Below are 14,133 nucleotides of genomic sequence, written 5' to 3'. Positions count from 1 at the left end.
TTTCTCGATTACGCAAGTGGAAAGCGCAATTCAGACGCAAATAAAGTGCCCAAATATATCCCAAAATAGAGCCAGATATTCTCCAGCAAAGATATTCAAGGATATAAAATCTAGAAAGATGAAATTTACATGCTGTATATCAAGTATTGCTACTTACATAATCGGCCGAAGCTGTGCGATAGTCTCTTTTTTATCTTCTGCAAAGCACCTCCTTTTTTCTCGCGCATGGTTACACCTAAAGTTGGGAAGAAAGCGAAACACACAACCTTTTAGAATATAATTTATGTAAAATGACGGAAGAAACTAACGAAAATAGATGTGATTACGTTGCAAACACCGGTCTTCTATGGCGGAAAATTGAGCACAATCATGATTGATACAATTTCCAATCACCAAAAGAAATAAGAAATAGCGCACAAAAAACATCGACAACACATAATTGCATAATTGACAGCATTATAAGATGTCTAAGTGAAATTGGAGTGTTTGGTAATGGATAACGAATCACTTGATTGTGAGCACAACTCCAGATATCCGAAGAAAGTTATAAAATGCTGTAAGAAATAATTTTACGGTAAATCACATGCAAACTACTAGCTTATTATAAGCAAAAATATGTGTACACATTAACAAATTCCCTACCGGTTTACCCCGTTCACACAGTTCGTGCACTCCTTATAAAAATAAAGCGCAACAAAAATGGCACTCTACACCAAGGCACTTCCTTTTCCGTCCCTGTTCGACCTCGCGATGCGGTGCACCGTACAAAAAGCAGCAACGGCAAAAATGCGATCGCTCATTGTTGACAGAAACAATTACTCAACACAACGCAAGGCCCACAGGCGCGACTGGTGTTGTCTCCGGCGTGAAGGTGGATACGCGGGCTGCTGTTTTTAAATGCCCCGCACATGTGTTTGCCATTAAAGGCCGCTAATTGTTACGGAACAGCTCAAAAACACAAACAGTGAATAAAACACAATCGGAAGTGGTGTTCGAAACCGCCGATACACCTGCTGCTGTCGATGATTGAAATTGGTAGGTGAAAAAATCGACCGAGAAGTCGAGAGCACAGCAGCAGCATTAAATTAATGATTAACATAGAAGCGGAGAGCTCGAAGTTGGTCCCCAAAAGCAGAGCAGTATAAGTCGCTATCAAACTTCGTCCTTAAAATGGTACGAGTGACTTATGCCGCATAACTCACACTCATTCACACACACGCGCCATTTACTGCCGGTTCAATGAAACCGACATGGCGACACCTTAACAAACGCACCTCAACTGCAACCTTGCCGACGTTTTGCGCACGTAGCCGCCTAATGCAGTCACCGCGGTGTCTACGCGATCCGCCTTAATTGCCACGGCGGCGGCGCTGAACTAAAACGATCGCAACCGCAACGATCGGCAGCGCAAAAAGCGAAACGGAAGCAATTTGGATTCGGAATTCGAAATACAGCTCACCCCGGCAGCTCACTGCGGGAGCTGCTTACGGTCGGGTGTGAAACACTATCCCCCATCACCACCCGTCGATCGACAACTGGGGGCCATCGGCTAACGAATCACCAACCCCAATGGCATCGAAAGCGAAAATGGACTGCAAATGAAACGAAAAAATACGGCCGGAACAGCAGCACCGTCAGCACTGGAGGCGTCATCTGATGAGGCGCGTATCGTCAACATGGCGCGAAAAACTAGAGCAAACAAAGTAATTTCATGCTCCTTCGAAAAGAGTCAAAATGTACAAAAAAGGAACACATGCAATCAAGAAAAGAGCGCCGCTGTAGCTAACGAACTTTTCCAGGGTGGCCCAATTGAATTTTCAGAACTTCAAACAGACTGAAGTTTGTCATTATAAAAAAATCGGTTGCAGGTTCACTGAAAAGCTGTGCAGTGTGTCTGCTGATTTTCCCATTTCTTGTGAAGCTGGATTAAGTTTCTCTTAAAACGTCACCCTCGTTCCGATGATATATTTTATTATAGCATCTCCTAGTTAAACATAGAAAGGAAAATTGCTTTCGAATGACAATTCATGGAATATTCAAAAAATTAGTCGACAGCCGAACGTATTTCGAACAGTCGCAGTAGAACTCATCAAAAGATGGACCACCAAGCAGCATCTGTAAGAGTTTATCCAATTTCTTTAGAATATTTAATGTTCATTCGATGTTCATCGTTCGTCATCGTAAACAGTAACGAAGTTAAATTTAATAGACGTACGTTCTGTTTCCAAAATTTGTCGCTGGGCGGAACGAAGATTGTGGGTTTATTTAGTTTATGTATAGAATGTTTACTATAAGATTGTTCGATCCACCTCAGTTCGAAACTTCAACACTCAGTTTCTACTCAGTGAGACATGTTTAGTCAATATTGCCCTGCGTTTTGTTTCCTTTTCGATTACCGATGTTTGGGATACATTTCAGTTTATTTAAAAAAGCAATTCTTCTTTGTTGATTCCAACAGATTCCTTCTAATCCATAGTCTATTGGATTTATAATCTTGATCGAACCAATAGTGAGGTTTACGAAAACACTGACCATCATATGAGCGATAGCGTGCCAAGGAATGAATCTGCAAGCCCGTGAGACTGGCAAAAGTATTCAAACAAATAAAGACGTCACAAATGAGGTCGTTAAAGTTGAACTTCAGCATTTTATTGTGCCCATTTTCAGTTCAGTCCCGATGAGCTACTGTATGAAAAAAACTAGCCACTGACACCGCAGAGTGCACAGCCTCACACAATACACAACGCCGGGAGAATCGAGATTTTGTTTACGATGCGATATTTTCCGGCAACTGATCTCCGATCATGTTTACGAGCGCGAAAACTAAACACTGACTGCGCGAACACCGCATAATCGTCAACACTGGGACCTGGGAGCAACCACTCTCTTTCTCTCTGTCGCCTTCCGCGTGCCATTGCGGTGTCCGTTCCCCAGCAGCATAAGCGCAGTGGGAGGAAATCACAGATCGAATGGCACGGCACGGCATCACAACATAAATCGCTGGTCGCGCTCAGCGAAGTCTTCACAGAATTCGATACACTGTTCCTTCTCGGACCATAAATATAACACAAAATCCGAAAATCGGTTCACCGAATTAATGGGCCCTTCGGGTGGTGACCGAAGCGTGATGCACACTAATTAGGCGTCGATCGGGGCGCGGCATGCCTGACCGACCCCATTAAAGTCGACGCAATCATAGCGACCGGCGTCACACAACCGGAAACCTTTTTTTCAGTGTCTCGAGTGTCGTTATCGGGCCAGAAGTCGTCAGTACAAGAAACTACGCGCCAGCCATCCAGCCACTCTAGCATCGGCAGAAGAAGTTCATAAACTTCAATCAAGTGCAATCGTGGTAGCGCGAACACCCCGAGTGCGCTATATAAACATCCGGCGTCCCGTGCCCGACGCCGGCCGTCCCAGCGTCGCGTTCTTGAACTCACTCGAACTACGTCAAACAGTCTGGTCTAGGTCAAACCCACTTAACGAACCCGCGCGGCACCGGCACCGATATCTGCAAAGTGTCTTTCGTCTTCATCAACGTCCCGGACTGAACACCCGCGGCGGGAGCATCCCCCCCCCGCCGTCCGAGGGAAGGTGATGATAAGTAGCCAGTCTCCTCGGGCCGGAATCAATCCCGTCACACAGAGAGTGCACCGCTCGCTCGGGAGTTTCTCGTTATCATTTCGCCTTCCTGGCCGATTAGCGCGACATTCAACCGGCGAGATCGGTTTAAGTAGCTTCTGGGGACAGAGAGAGAGAGCTGGGGTCTCTCTGTTTATGCAATGACGCACCACCACCACCATCCGGGATGGTAAAGAAGAGAGGAAAAAACCGGCGGTGGACGAAGTAATCCTCCCGCAACTTAATTGGTCCCTCAAGTGCAGCGGCGTTCATGGGATGGCCAGACAGAAGCGGCCATTTGACTCACATCTTGGCGACCACCACCGTGTCCGTGTGCGCTACAGAGTTAAGTGCCTTTAATTAAACATGGCTCACAGATGGGGTGACGAGGCGGGTTGTCTTCGCGAGCTGAAGTAATCAACCCTGAGAGCCCTCCGAGAGACGCGCACCGTGCCTGGGGAAGATTTTTATCACCGCGCTGACAGTTGTGAATGTTTTGCAGTCCATAGCGCTAAATGACAGCGCTAGTCCCCACAGAACAATAGCTGCTCCTGCTGCTGCACTGCCTGATGAGTATCATAAGCTACGCCGACCTGGTCAGTGACATGCGCTGCGAGGCGTGCTGCGGCCATCAACACATTCCGTTGCCCGGATAAAACCGGTGAAACGTGATTACTGGGACCACGTTGGGACCACGCTCATTATGAAACCGCCCCACGACTGACGAAAAACCACGGAGAACCTGCGTGAAACCCACTGCAGATGGTGGTGACCCCCCAAGCCACCGATACCGCGATGAGAGTTCCCCATTTGGATCTACCACTAATTGCCTGCACCTACCATTTTAAAGCCAGACCAGAACGACACCCATCGATTACTGTCCTGGAGTGTAGCGTGACACCGCTCCGGGTTCAGGTTCAAGGAGAGCAGCACCAACGAAAGGGTAAAGTGTCAATCGATAGGAGAATGATTTCCGTTACCAGTGAAATGACCAATCAAGCGACAGGGACACCATCAAGCACTAGCGGTGTGCGGTTCTCTACTAGACTTTTGCACCATTTTTCAAAGAAATGCTCCAACTATACACTGTCTTGACTCTGTACACAGGCGCACTTCAATTATCACGTTTTCACTGGTAAACCCATCCCGCCCCGGGTCGGATTGACGTGTCACTAACTGGAAGGGAACACAGTGCCGAAGTTATCACTGGACGGCGAGCAAGAACGACGTGCACAACACGAGCACCTGGAGTCGTGTCGCCGGTTGGTACAAAAGTGACCAATGCAACGCGGGGCACTTCTGCTCACCCCACGCTACTGCACCGCAAAAGGCCCGTTTCTCACGTTCCACCGGGATCCCAGAACAACGGCGCGGCCACAAGGGGGGCTTACATAACGCCCAAGTCAACTGATTAGTGTTTTTTACCGCGCACAATATCATCTTGGTTATCGAAATGGCGAGGTCCGGGCGCGAGGTCCCACCGAACGCGGTCGGATGTCCGAACTGTTCAAAAACAGAAACAGAAGGCCCGCGCATCCGTTCGTGGACCGAGCGGACGACGGCGGTTGACCGGGACCCAAAACGACACGTTCTCCACGCACCGAACCGGACCGGGCATTCGATAAGACGTTCCGCGTTAAAAAACGACTTCCAAGACGAAACAGTGCTGAATGAGACGCTCGTCAATGGTGGTTGGTTGGCCCGCGAAAGGTGCTAGAGAGTCACCACCTATCAGTATCAGCAGCACCGCGGTGTTACCGCATCGTCAAAGCCTTCAATATATAAAGATCCGGACCGGGGGTCGGTTCACTGACACTGTTGCAGGTGACGTTGAAGTGAAGTGCTACAAACCCCCCGGACTGCAGAGCTCGCAGATCGGCAGGCTCGAGTTACCGAAACGATGGCGAACAGTGTCGTCAACCAGCAAGTCCACCGGAGGTCGAGGTCCGCGAGGAGAGATCCCCTCACGGTCCGGTGGTTAGCACCACTGTTGTGCCTGCTACAGATTGCCGGAGTTCAGTTCGACAGGTCGGCGGCCAATCCAACGAATCCCGTCTTCATCCAGCGCGATCTGCCTCCGGCACCACCGTACGCCTACGGGATGCAAGATCTGGACAGTTCCGAAGAGGTGACGATCGTCAAACGATCCGGTTCGCCCATGTCACCGGCAATCACCTTCCTGACCACCACACAAACCGAGCGCGTTCCAGCGGCGCAAACGCAGGCACTGCCCGTACCGCTGCCACTCCTTCAACAGCAACAAACACCCTCGAAGGGCGTCGCCAAAAAGGATGCCGGGTTTACGGCGCCGATCACCAGCGAAGACGAAGGTGGCGCACAGGCGGCTTCCAGTTCTTCGCCCCAGATGACATCGCTGGTGGACGGATTGGCACCGCTGCCGGAAGATGTACCGGAGGTAGTGGAGTTGGAGTCCTCCTCGGCGCAGAACCACAAGAAGCGTAACGTTCACGATGCGTACCCGACGGAACCGGAGTGTGGTGGTTGTAGCTGCGGTGGTTACGTGCTGGTCGAGAAGAAGTACTACGTCTGCGAGCCGAAGGAAACGGTCGTACGGTTGATGAAGCGCTCCGCCGGCCATGAGGATTGCACGGCACAGGAGACGCAGCACGTCGGCGTGATCCGGATGCCGGACAATCGGGGTGAGAGCCGTTTCCAACTGATACCGATGGAGGAGGATCCTGAGCAGCTAGCGTCTATGCCCTGATGGGAATTATCGTATCGTAGCTTAAGAGTGTGTCGGCCGAGCCGCCTTCGTTGCCTGTTTATTTTTTACAATGCTCCAACTAAAGACTGTGAGGTCCTACGTTTACTCTCTGCGGGCCGACCACCAAAAACTCTGTTTTGGGAATGGCAATCCAGAGTCCCGACAACGGACATTTTTCGCTCTCTACTGAAGAATGGTTTGCAAGAATTTAGCAAATAAAATGGAAAACAAAGACAACGTTACGTGTCGGTTGTTTAGACGTCAGAGGTCTACAAGTAGCGACCAGGCTTCTTAGTCTCATCGTGCGCCCCCCGGACAGCTCCCGGAGAGGGATTTTGCACATCACCGGTACTCAAAGTTTTTTCGAAAGTGGGCCACTTGGTTTGACCGCAATCCAACGAATCGTGACATGCAGCCGCAGGCTCCAGTAGTACTAATAATGATGGTGATGATGATGATAATGAGCTATTGTAAGTGAAATTGCAAATCAAAAATCTAATACACCGGACAAGCAGCGGAATCAGAAAAGACATGGCCAGCGGCCAGTTGACAGCAGCAGATGTTCGGGGTACGGGGCGTATTGACACGAAAGCCCTATTACTCGAGATTCGGAAGCCCCGACACGCTGGACGGGAAACCTCCAAAAGACCGACCCAATAATAACAGGTCTTTTCTCGGTTACCCACTGATAGTGACGACGATGATGATGATGATGAAGTAGCCGCCCGGAGCTCAGTAATTGACCGTGGTTCGCTGGACTACCCACCCGATCTCGTCACGTTCGATCCAGGGTGCCGGTTCTAACCCAGTTTCAATGGCTGCCTTCCGTGGGTCCACGGAAAAGTAAAAAAACCAGGCGCTCCACGATGTGAAGATTTTGGAAAGTCCCCTGGACATTGGGCGGCGAACGACGGAAAAGCAGAGCGCAGCCGGCGAATGCACGCGAAATTAACGGAAAGTTAATCAACTGCTTCGCACACGCTGACTGACCGACTCGCAGCCCCAGGTGTCGGAGAGAAACTCGCCCAGAAGATGGCAGATAGTGAGACGCGCTGGCGTGTGCGGACACGGAAGCCGCACCGCGGAATTGTAGTATAGATCGCAGGGGGAGAATGGGCGCCCGGCGGTGTTCCCGTTTTCACGCTCCGGCTAATCCATTACGTAAATCATCAATGGACGGTGTGCCAAGTTTCGCGAACCGTCGGTTTCTGGTCGGTTTCTACTGATTCAAATGCGTGGGGCAAACCTGGGGGCCTATTGGATACGAGGAGAGTCCACACCAGCGAAGGCTAAGAAGCTAGATCATTTCGTCCGGCCGATCATGTCGCGATCGTCTGCCGCACAGCCTCATTAACACAGCTGGCAAATAATTGCCCTGTCTTGTAAACGCGTGCGCGACCGTTCTCCGGTTCTTGTCGAGTGATCATAACTGCGCTGCATGGCGTTGAGAAATCATTAGCATTAATTAGCCGTTCAATTAGCGATGTTAGAGAAATATGAGCCACAAAAAGGTGCAGCAAACCCGAGCCCCCCCCTATCCTTCCCCTAGTTATCGGTATGAAACCGAGAAGAGCTGCAGCAACCGCACCGTCGTCGCCGTGCTCTGGTACCCCGCGCGGCATGCGCTTTCCTTTTGCCGTTCCTCCGTTTTTCACTATCGGTGTGTGTGCTTATGCAGATGCGTTAATGCGAGTGTCGGGTTGCGCAAAAACGGGGTTGCGAAATTTGTCATCCTTTTTTTTGTCCGTCAGTCGGGGGCATAATGATCCCCGTTGTAAATTGGCGCAAAAACCAAGGGGATCGCCGCCGGGCATATTGAAGGGTTTGGCCCAAAAGCAAAAAACAGATGGTCTACTCGGTTGGAAAATAGCCGCCACTTTCTAGCGTACTTTCTTTATCGATTGCTGTTCACGTGTGCATGGGGTGCGTGTGGTCACTGGCAACCCCCGAAGAGATTGTTATCTTTAAAGAGTACCTGAAAAGGTAAAGTATTTAGTATAAAAGAGGATATGCTCCTGGTGATGAACTTTCTGGTAAGGCCATTTTCAAATTTTAATTGCCAATAGGCCAAACTGTTAGGCATAATGAAACAAAGTTTGTATGCTATCAGCGGCTCAATTTAAGCAGCTTCAATAAATGCTGTGTTTCCAGCGGATTTTTTTGGCCGCAACCTTCCTTAAGAACTACGGCGACACAGTTTTATTGTAAACACAAGAGTTTGAACAGTGTAAGAAGAACAGGAGAACATGAGAAGAACATTTATTAAACAAAAGTATTGATTTTTTTGTAAAATCATTGTCGTAACGTAACTTGGAAGATCTAGGACCAGTGGAAGGCATTTCATTCGTATCAAGCTTTTGGAGTTTTGGTCGACGTTTGTAGGAAAGCGGGACGCCTCGTGATATGAATTTGTTCCAAAAACGCTGCTGAAAAGCTGCCTTTTTGATGGAGATCTTGGAAGTAAACGCCACTAGAAAAACAACTATCGAAAATAAGTTGCAGAGCCGCAGTCGATTGACATTGGAAAAATCGTTGACTCGTCGTTGCCTCGGAAATGTGCATACATTGAAAGACGATAATCTAATGTTAGTAATGATCCTAATTTGAATATATATTTAGTCGACCCCGAAAAATTAATTCTGTTAAAGGTGAATACGGTAAGCAAATGGGTAAATTATTCCACTCGTCTGTCTAATGTCAGTTCAACAGATGGCGTTCGGGTGCGTCAACTTGGTTCAAACTACGTTCGGTTGCAATGTATTCGATTGTATGTTGCTCCAAAATTGGTGATGAAAAATGGAATGGATTAAAGCATAATTTACAGACATCAACAACTCACACTGACTCACACCGGGAGGGCGCCCACCACTAGCGAATCCGGTGCACCGTTTGGCGAACCAGCGATGATCCGCGGTCCATATTTTTAAAGTGTTTAGACAAACGCCTTGCTGTTCGGCGACGAAAATAAAACATAAACTCTACCACTCTGGTACCCGCCCCCGCGCACACCGCCCACGGTGTGGCCGCGAGTCGCTGTCTTTTACTGTCATTTCTCGACCTCGGCGTTCGGGCTACCGCTTTTTCTTGGGGCCCCCACCTGGTCTCTGGAGTCGCGAAGAAGACCGCGCGCGTTCTCTTTTTACAGCCCACAAACGTTTTTATTATGCTGATGAGCTTTTACCACCACCCGGTGCGGCGACTGCGTGTGAAGAAACCCACGACACGACCGTCTTAAAGAGCAAAACTTCGTGCTGGGTTACGTGTGTGTGTGTGTGTGTGTTTGTGTGTTGTTCATGTGTGAAAAAGTCCCCTTCTTGCGGTGCGAAAGAAGTGGCCACACCACGCCGCCCGGAGGCATAAACAAAAAATCGCCGCAACAGCGCGGACAAGAACTACTCCGCTGCCTGCTGCCTGCCGGTGGTGGCCGCCTAAGGTGAGCAAGGTTGAGTTCAATGTTCAACGACCCGCTCAGGGCTAGACTGATGATAGGGCGCGGTAACGGCCAGACACACACACACATGCACGCCCCGAATGGGACATGCTGAGCCGCGGGGCTGGCGGAAGAAAATGGAGCCCAGAACCTGGGGGGGTTTGCCTTGGTCCACACCGAACGCCACCTTTTGCATACCTTTCGAATCTTCGCTACGCCAGAGCGGTTCCACTACCAGGCCCCCCGCGGCACCGGATTCATTCCGATGCACTTCCACGAGTTCCTACCGCACCGCGGCATGTCGTCGACTCATCGAAGAATCTGGGGACTGGGCCCCGTTCGCGTGAACCATCTGTGCGCGGTTCTTGTCCGCAAAGAGTGGTTACGCGAGATTTGCGCGAAAACCCGGCGCAACGGCGCTACAATGGAGGGAAATTATCTCGTTTAATCGATTGTAGCGGCCATGGCTACGGGAAGCCGCTGCTGGGATCCACGCGTTGGACTCGACTCGTATCTGACAGGAAGCATCTCGTACGAGTGCGGTCGTGAACCCGGAAGACTGCGCGGGCCCATAAAGCAGCATGCGCGCGAGCATTGAATTAGCAAAAATGGAGGCTGGGGCCTCTGGGCTAAGCTGCGGTTTCCTCTTGGGCGGCCGATCGAGTTCAGGTGGATCGGATCAGGAAATCGATGGGGCCGACAGCCAGAGGGCCGAAAGAGCCAAACACGTCTTGGGCTGATCCGTTTAGAACGGTTTGGTACCCGACATCATCCATCACTTTCCACGGACATAGACAGGGTCATCCATTTCGTAGTTTTAAAAACAAATTTAAAAAAAACACATTTTTTGGCAAATTTTGATGGAAAAATTATCGTTTACGCATGTCCACTTTTGCAATAAGTTTTAATAATTTTAACACGTTGTTCTGTTATCAAGCGATTCATTTTCTAAAGTAGCAGACATTCAACTAAAAGTTTGACACTTGGGTTGACAGATACAGGGTGTTCTATTACCGAAACGTTGTCAAATACAATGAAAAATGCCCAAAAAAGGGCTGCTTTTGGTGTGTTTAATGGAGGCGGTCATTTACTCGATATTGTATTCTGGTTGAATTGTTAAAAAACAGCAATCTATACCCTACATAAATCTTGTTCATTTGTCAAAATCGACTGACAAATAGCGGAGTTATTTAACATTAAATAGTGTGGATCGTGATGAAACACCCTGTATATTCGTATAAATGTAAAATGCCAGCCCCGGGATTTCGAAACTACGAAATGGATGACCCATTATAGTTCACGATCCCTGCAACTGCACCATCCCACAATTTGCAAACATTAGCTCTGTGTGTTCAAATGTTCAAAAACATATGAAATATGCTTCACTGTCATAAAAAACCTGCCTCTGACTGTCTGATTTTCCACTCTCGCTTATGTCTCAAAATAACATCATATCGAGCCGTCGGAGACGGTCGGAAAAACCCACAGCAAAGCCGTACACACGCGGCGGGGGCACTAGAAAAACGCATTACAAACATCTGTTGGCTCTGGGCCAGAAAGTCGTGTGTGTGTGCGGAGAGTTCAATTATTGTAAGTAACCGCGCGTCAAGTGAGCACAGCCAGTGCACGAGGGAGATTGGCTCCGGGTTCCCGAGGTCCCCACAGACCAGACCAGCCCCCAACATCGGTCTCTCCGTCGGACCCACAGACGTTATATGATTCAAATCGATGGCGTCCCGATGATCTCGGGACGTCGTCCGGGTGATTCAACGTTACGCAGAGACAATCGATGCATTGGTTGGGTTGGTTAGATGCCTATCCGTGGACAAATTGTAAACAAATCCATTCCCCGCCGGTTCTGCAGGCCCCGCGTGCCCTTGTGAGGGGGATTCTCCAGAACAACGGAAGTTAGTTACTTTATCCGCGGCCAGACGCTCGAATGAAACGAATAAATGTACCGCTTGGTAAATGAAACCCGAGTTCTGTACGGGCCTCCCCGGTGGACGTACCTTCCTTTTTCGAGTCCTTCTTGATATACATAGGCGGCTCAATTCTGGCGGATTAAGCACAGTGGCAGTAGTGGCAGTGGAGCAGCAGTCGGAGGTCGGTCGATGACGGATGTTTCACTAGACGCTCGGATTTTTTTATTTTGTTTCGTTTTGCTTGGTGGCCCTCCGTTTATAGCGACGCACCTATGTCATCCACAATCAGAAAGGGGAAAACCTCTAAATTTTCCAACTCAACCTCAACGCACACACCACGGGGTTAGGGAGCACTTGCACCAAGCACACCCACACACAAACACACGCACGCAATGGCTCAAAACCCCGAACCGGAAAGGGACACAATCACTACGATGAACGTTTACGCGTCCGACGGCGCCCTGCTACGAATCCTCCCTCTTCTGCTGGCTACGAAGGGTCGCGCGAACCGCGTTTGGTGATATTACGAAATCACGGCGAAGGGATGTGATAACGGCGGGACAACAGCAAACAACCGGCTGAACTCCGGAGAAAGCGATCCTTTTATCCACACACCCCTTTTGCGCGCACACCAAAGGATTACGGCACACACAAGCCGAAGGACCTGACCCCTGCCAGCCAGCCAGCCAGCGAATGGATTTGCGCTTCCCGGGGGTTGTTTTTTCTGGGCTCTACACCGGCCGCTGGGCCCCTAAAGCACTCCGCTCGAGGAATTAGACACACACACACAAGAGCGCGCGCAGGGAATGTCGATATCATTCACAGTCAACCAGCCAACCCCGCGTTTTGGAAGTGACGAAGAACTTCCCTCTGATTCCGGCACCGGCCAAGGGGAACGCGCGCGCCTTTTTTACACAATCAATTCCCCGGGAACCAAACGCCCGGGAGCTTGGTGGGTGGGTGTTGGTTTAATTATTGAAGGTATGGAGCGCTTGGGGAAGGACACAGTCTGCACGGTCCGCACACTCCGGCAGGGTGACTAAAATCGCCCAAATTGAAGCCAGACACACTAAGCGTTAGCACCTCACGAAGAATCGCACATCCCATCTGGAGTGTCCTATTTGGAGTCTTCTTCAGTACACGGCGGCGTTCTCCACACACTCTGCTACAGAGTTGCACAACTTCAACGGTCTCCCTTTCTCTTTCTCTCTCTGCCTGTCTGGTCTGGAGCTGGAGCGGTTTAACAATTAATTAAACCCAATCGCTTCTAATCACTTGCACACAGTATGTCCCGGTTTACGTAATGCACCGTTGGCGATCCCCACACATCGGTTTCGCTACGCCTCGCCGAACCGTGGACCACGGCGTAGGGAAAAGGGACCACCACCACCACCGCGGGCGCCACCGACCGATTTTCGCTAACGGAATGTTCAACAAGCTGTGCGCTGGTGGAACGCGACCACCACAGGCAGGTGGGGTGTCGAGCGTGGGTAGCTGGCGTCGTCTGCACACACCTTAGTCTCGGCGATTGGTCCTACAACCGCTCTGGAGAACTGGAAACACCTCCGCCTTTGCTTGTTTGCTTGCAGGTGCCCGATTTTGTTGTTGAGAAGACACGCACAGCACAGCGCAAAAGATGACCTCACTTCACGATGCGGTCGGATGGATGGACGGATTCTACTTGGATCACACCCACCACCAACTCTGGCCGCCTAGAGGATTGAAGTCCGCAGAAGGCGCCGAAGCGATCACCGGAGGAACTTCACCAGGGACTGACGGACACGACCTACAACACAGGGCCTCTCGGCGATAAGAAGGGACACGACCTAAAAACCTGCGTCTGAGGCGCAGAACACACGTAGGGATTCTGCTGCTGCTGCTCCTGAGTCGACCGGGACACGGCGTTGTGTAGACCTGACTGAACCCGCGAGCCGAGCGGATCGGTTCGGCGGTGCCCACGTCCGCCGACGCGGACGTCGAGAGCACACACACACTAGCCCGCCGATTCGGAGAGCGAGTCGGAGAGCCCGGACCGCGAGAGAAACGCGGCTTTTGAAAGTAAGAGTCCGCGTTCCAAAGCCCTGTTTGAATTTAAGTCTTTGTTGCCAAAGTAGGTGGTCTTCGGTGGTCCAGTCGGCAAAAGTATTTAAGGTTACCTGACATTTATTCCAACGTTTGGGGATAGTAGCTCTAGTGTCCAACATTTTCTGGAGAACGCCACATCCCCCAACGAAACATGTTATCAAACAAGAGAACCGAGTTGGGGTGGACCGCTAACTCTCGCCTGTCGCCCACGCGGGGGCCGATTGGTCCAAACGACGTCGGAGAGAGCGGTCTAATCCGCTCGCAATCTCTCTCTCGCACTGTGGCGCCATCATGTTTGTGGTGGTCTCGTAGCCGTCGTCTGGGAACACGGTTCAACGGCGTAGCACACA

At 50.3% G+C, this 14,133-nt stretch overlaps 1 protein-coding gene across 1 annotated transcript in view; it reads right to left on the bottom strand.

Annotated features, from left to right (window-relative positions):
* The window catches only part of LOC128268455 (cyclin-dependent kinase 14), a 78,793-nt gene extending 66,917 nt beyond the window's left edge, over positions 1–11,876 (bottom strand). The window contains exons 1-2 of the mRNA XM_053005557.1: positions 11,786–11,876; positions 158–235 (exon numbers count right to left, since the gene is read on the bottom strand). Coding sequence (XP_052861517.1) covers positions 158–235; positions 11,786–11,816 — 109 coding nt within the window. The 5' untranslated portion in view covers positions 11,817–11,876. The remainder of the gene's footprint in view (positions 1–157; positions 236–11,785) is intronic.
* Between the last annotated feature and the right edge of the window lie 2,257 nt (positions 11,877–14,133).

This window comes from Anopheles cruzii, chromosome 2, assembly GCF_943734635.1.
Source record: "Anopheles cruzii chromosome 2, idAnoCruzAS_RS32_06, whole genome shotgun sequence".
NCBI classification, from domain to species: domain Eukaryota; kingdom Metazoa; phylum Arthropoda; class Insecta; order Diptera; family Culicidae; genus Anopheles; species Anopheles cruzii.
Note: the sequence above shows the minus strand (reverse complement) of the source record. Positions and strands in the feature narration are given on the sequence as shown.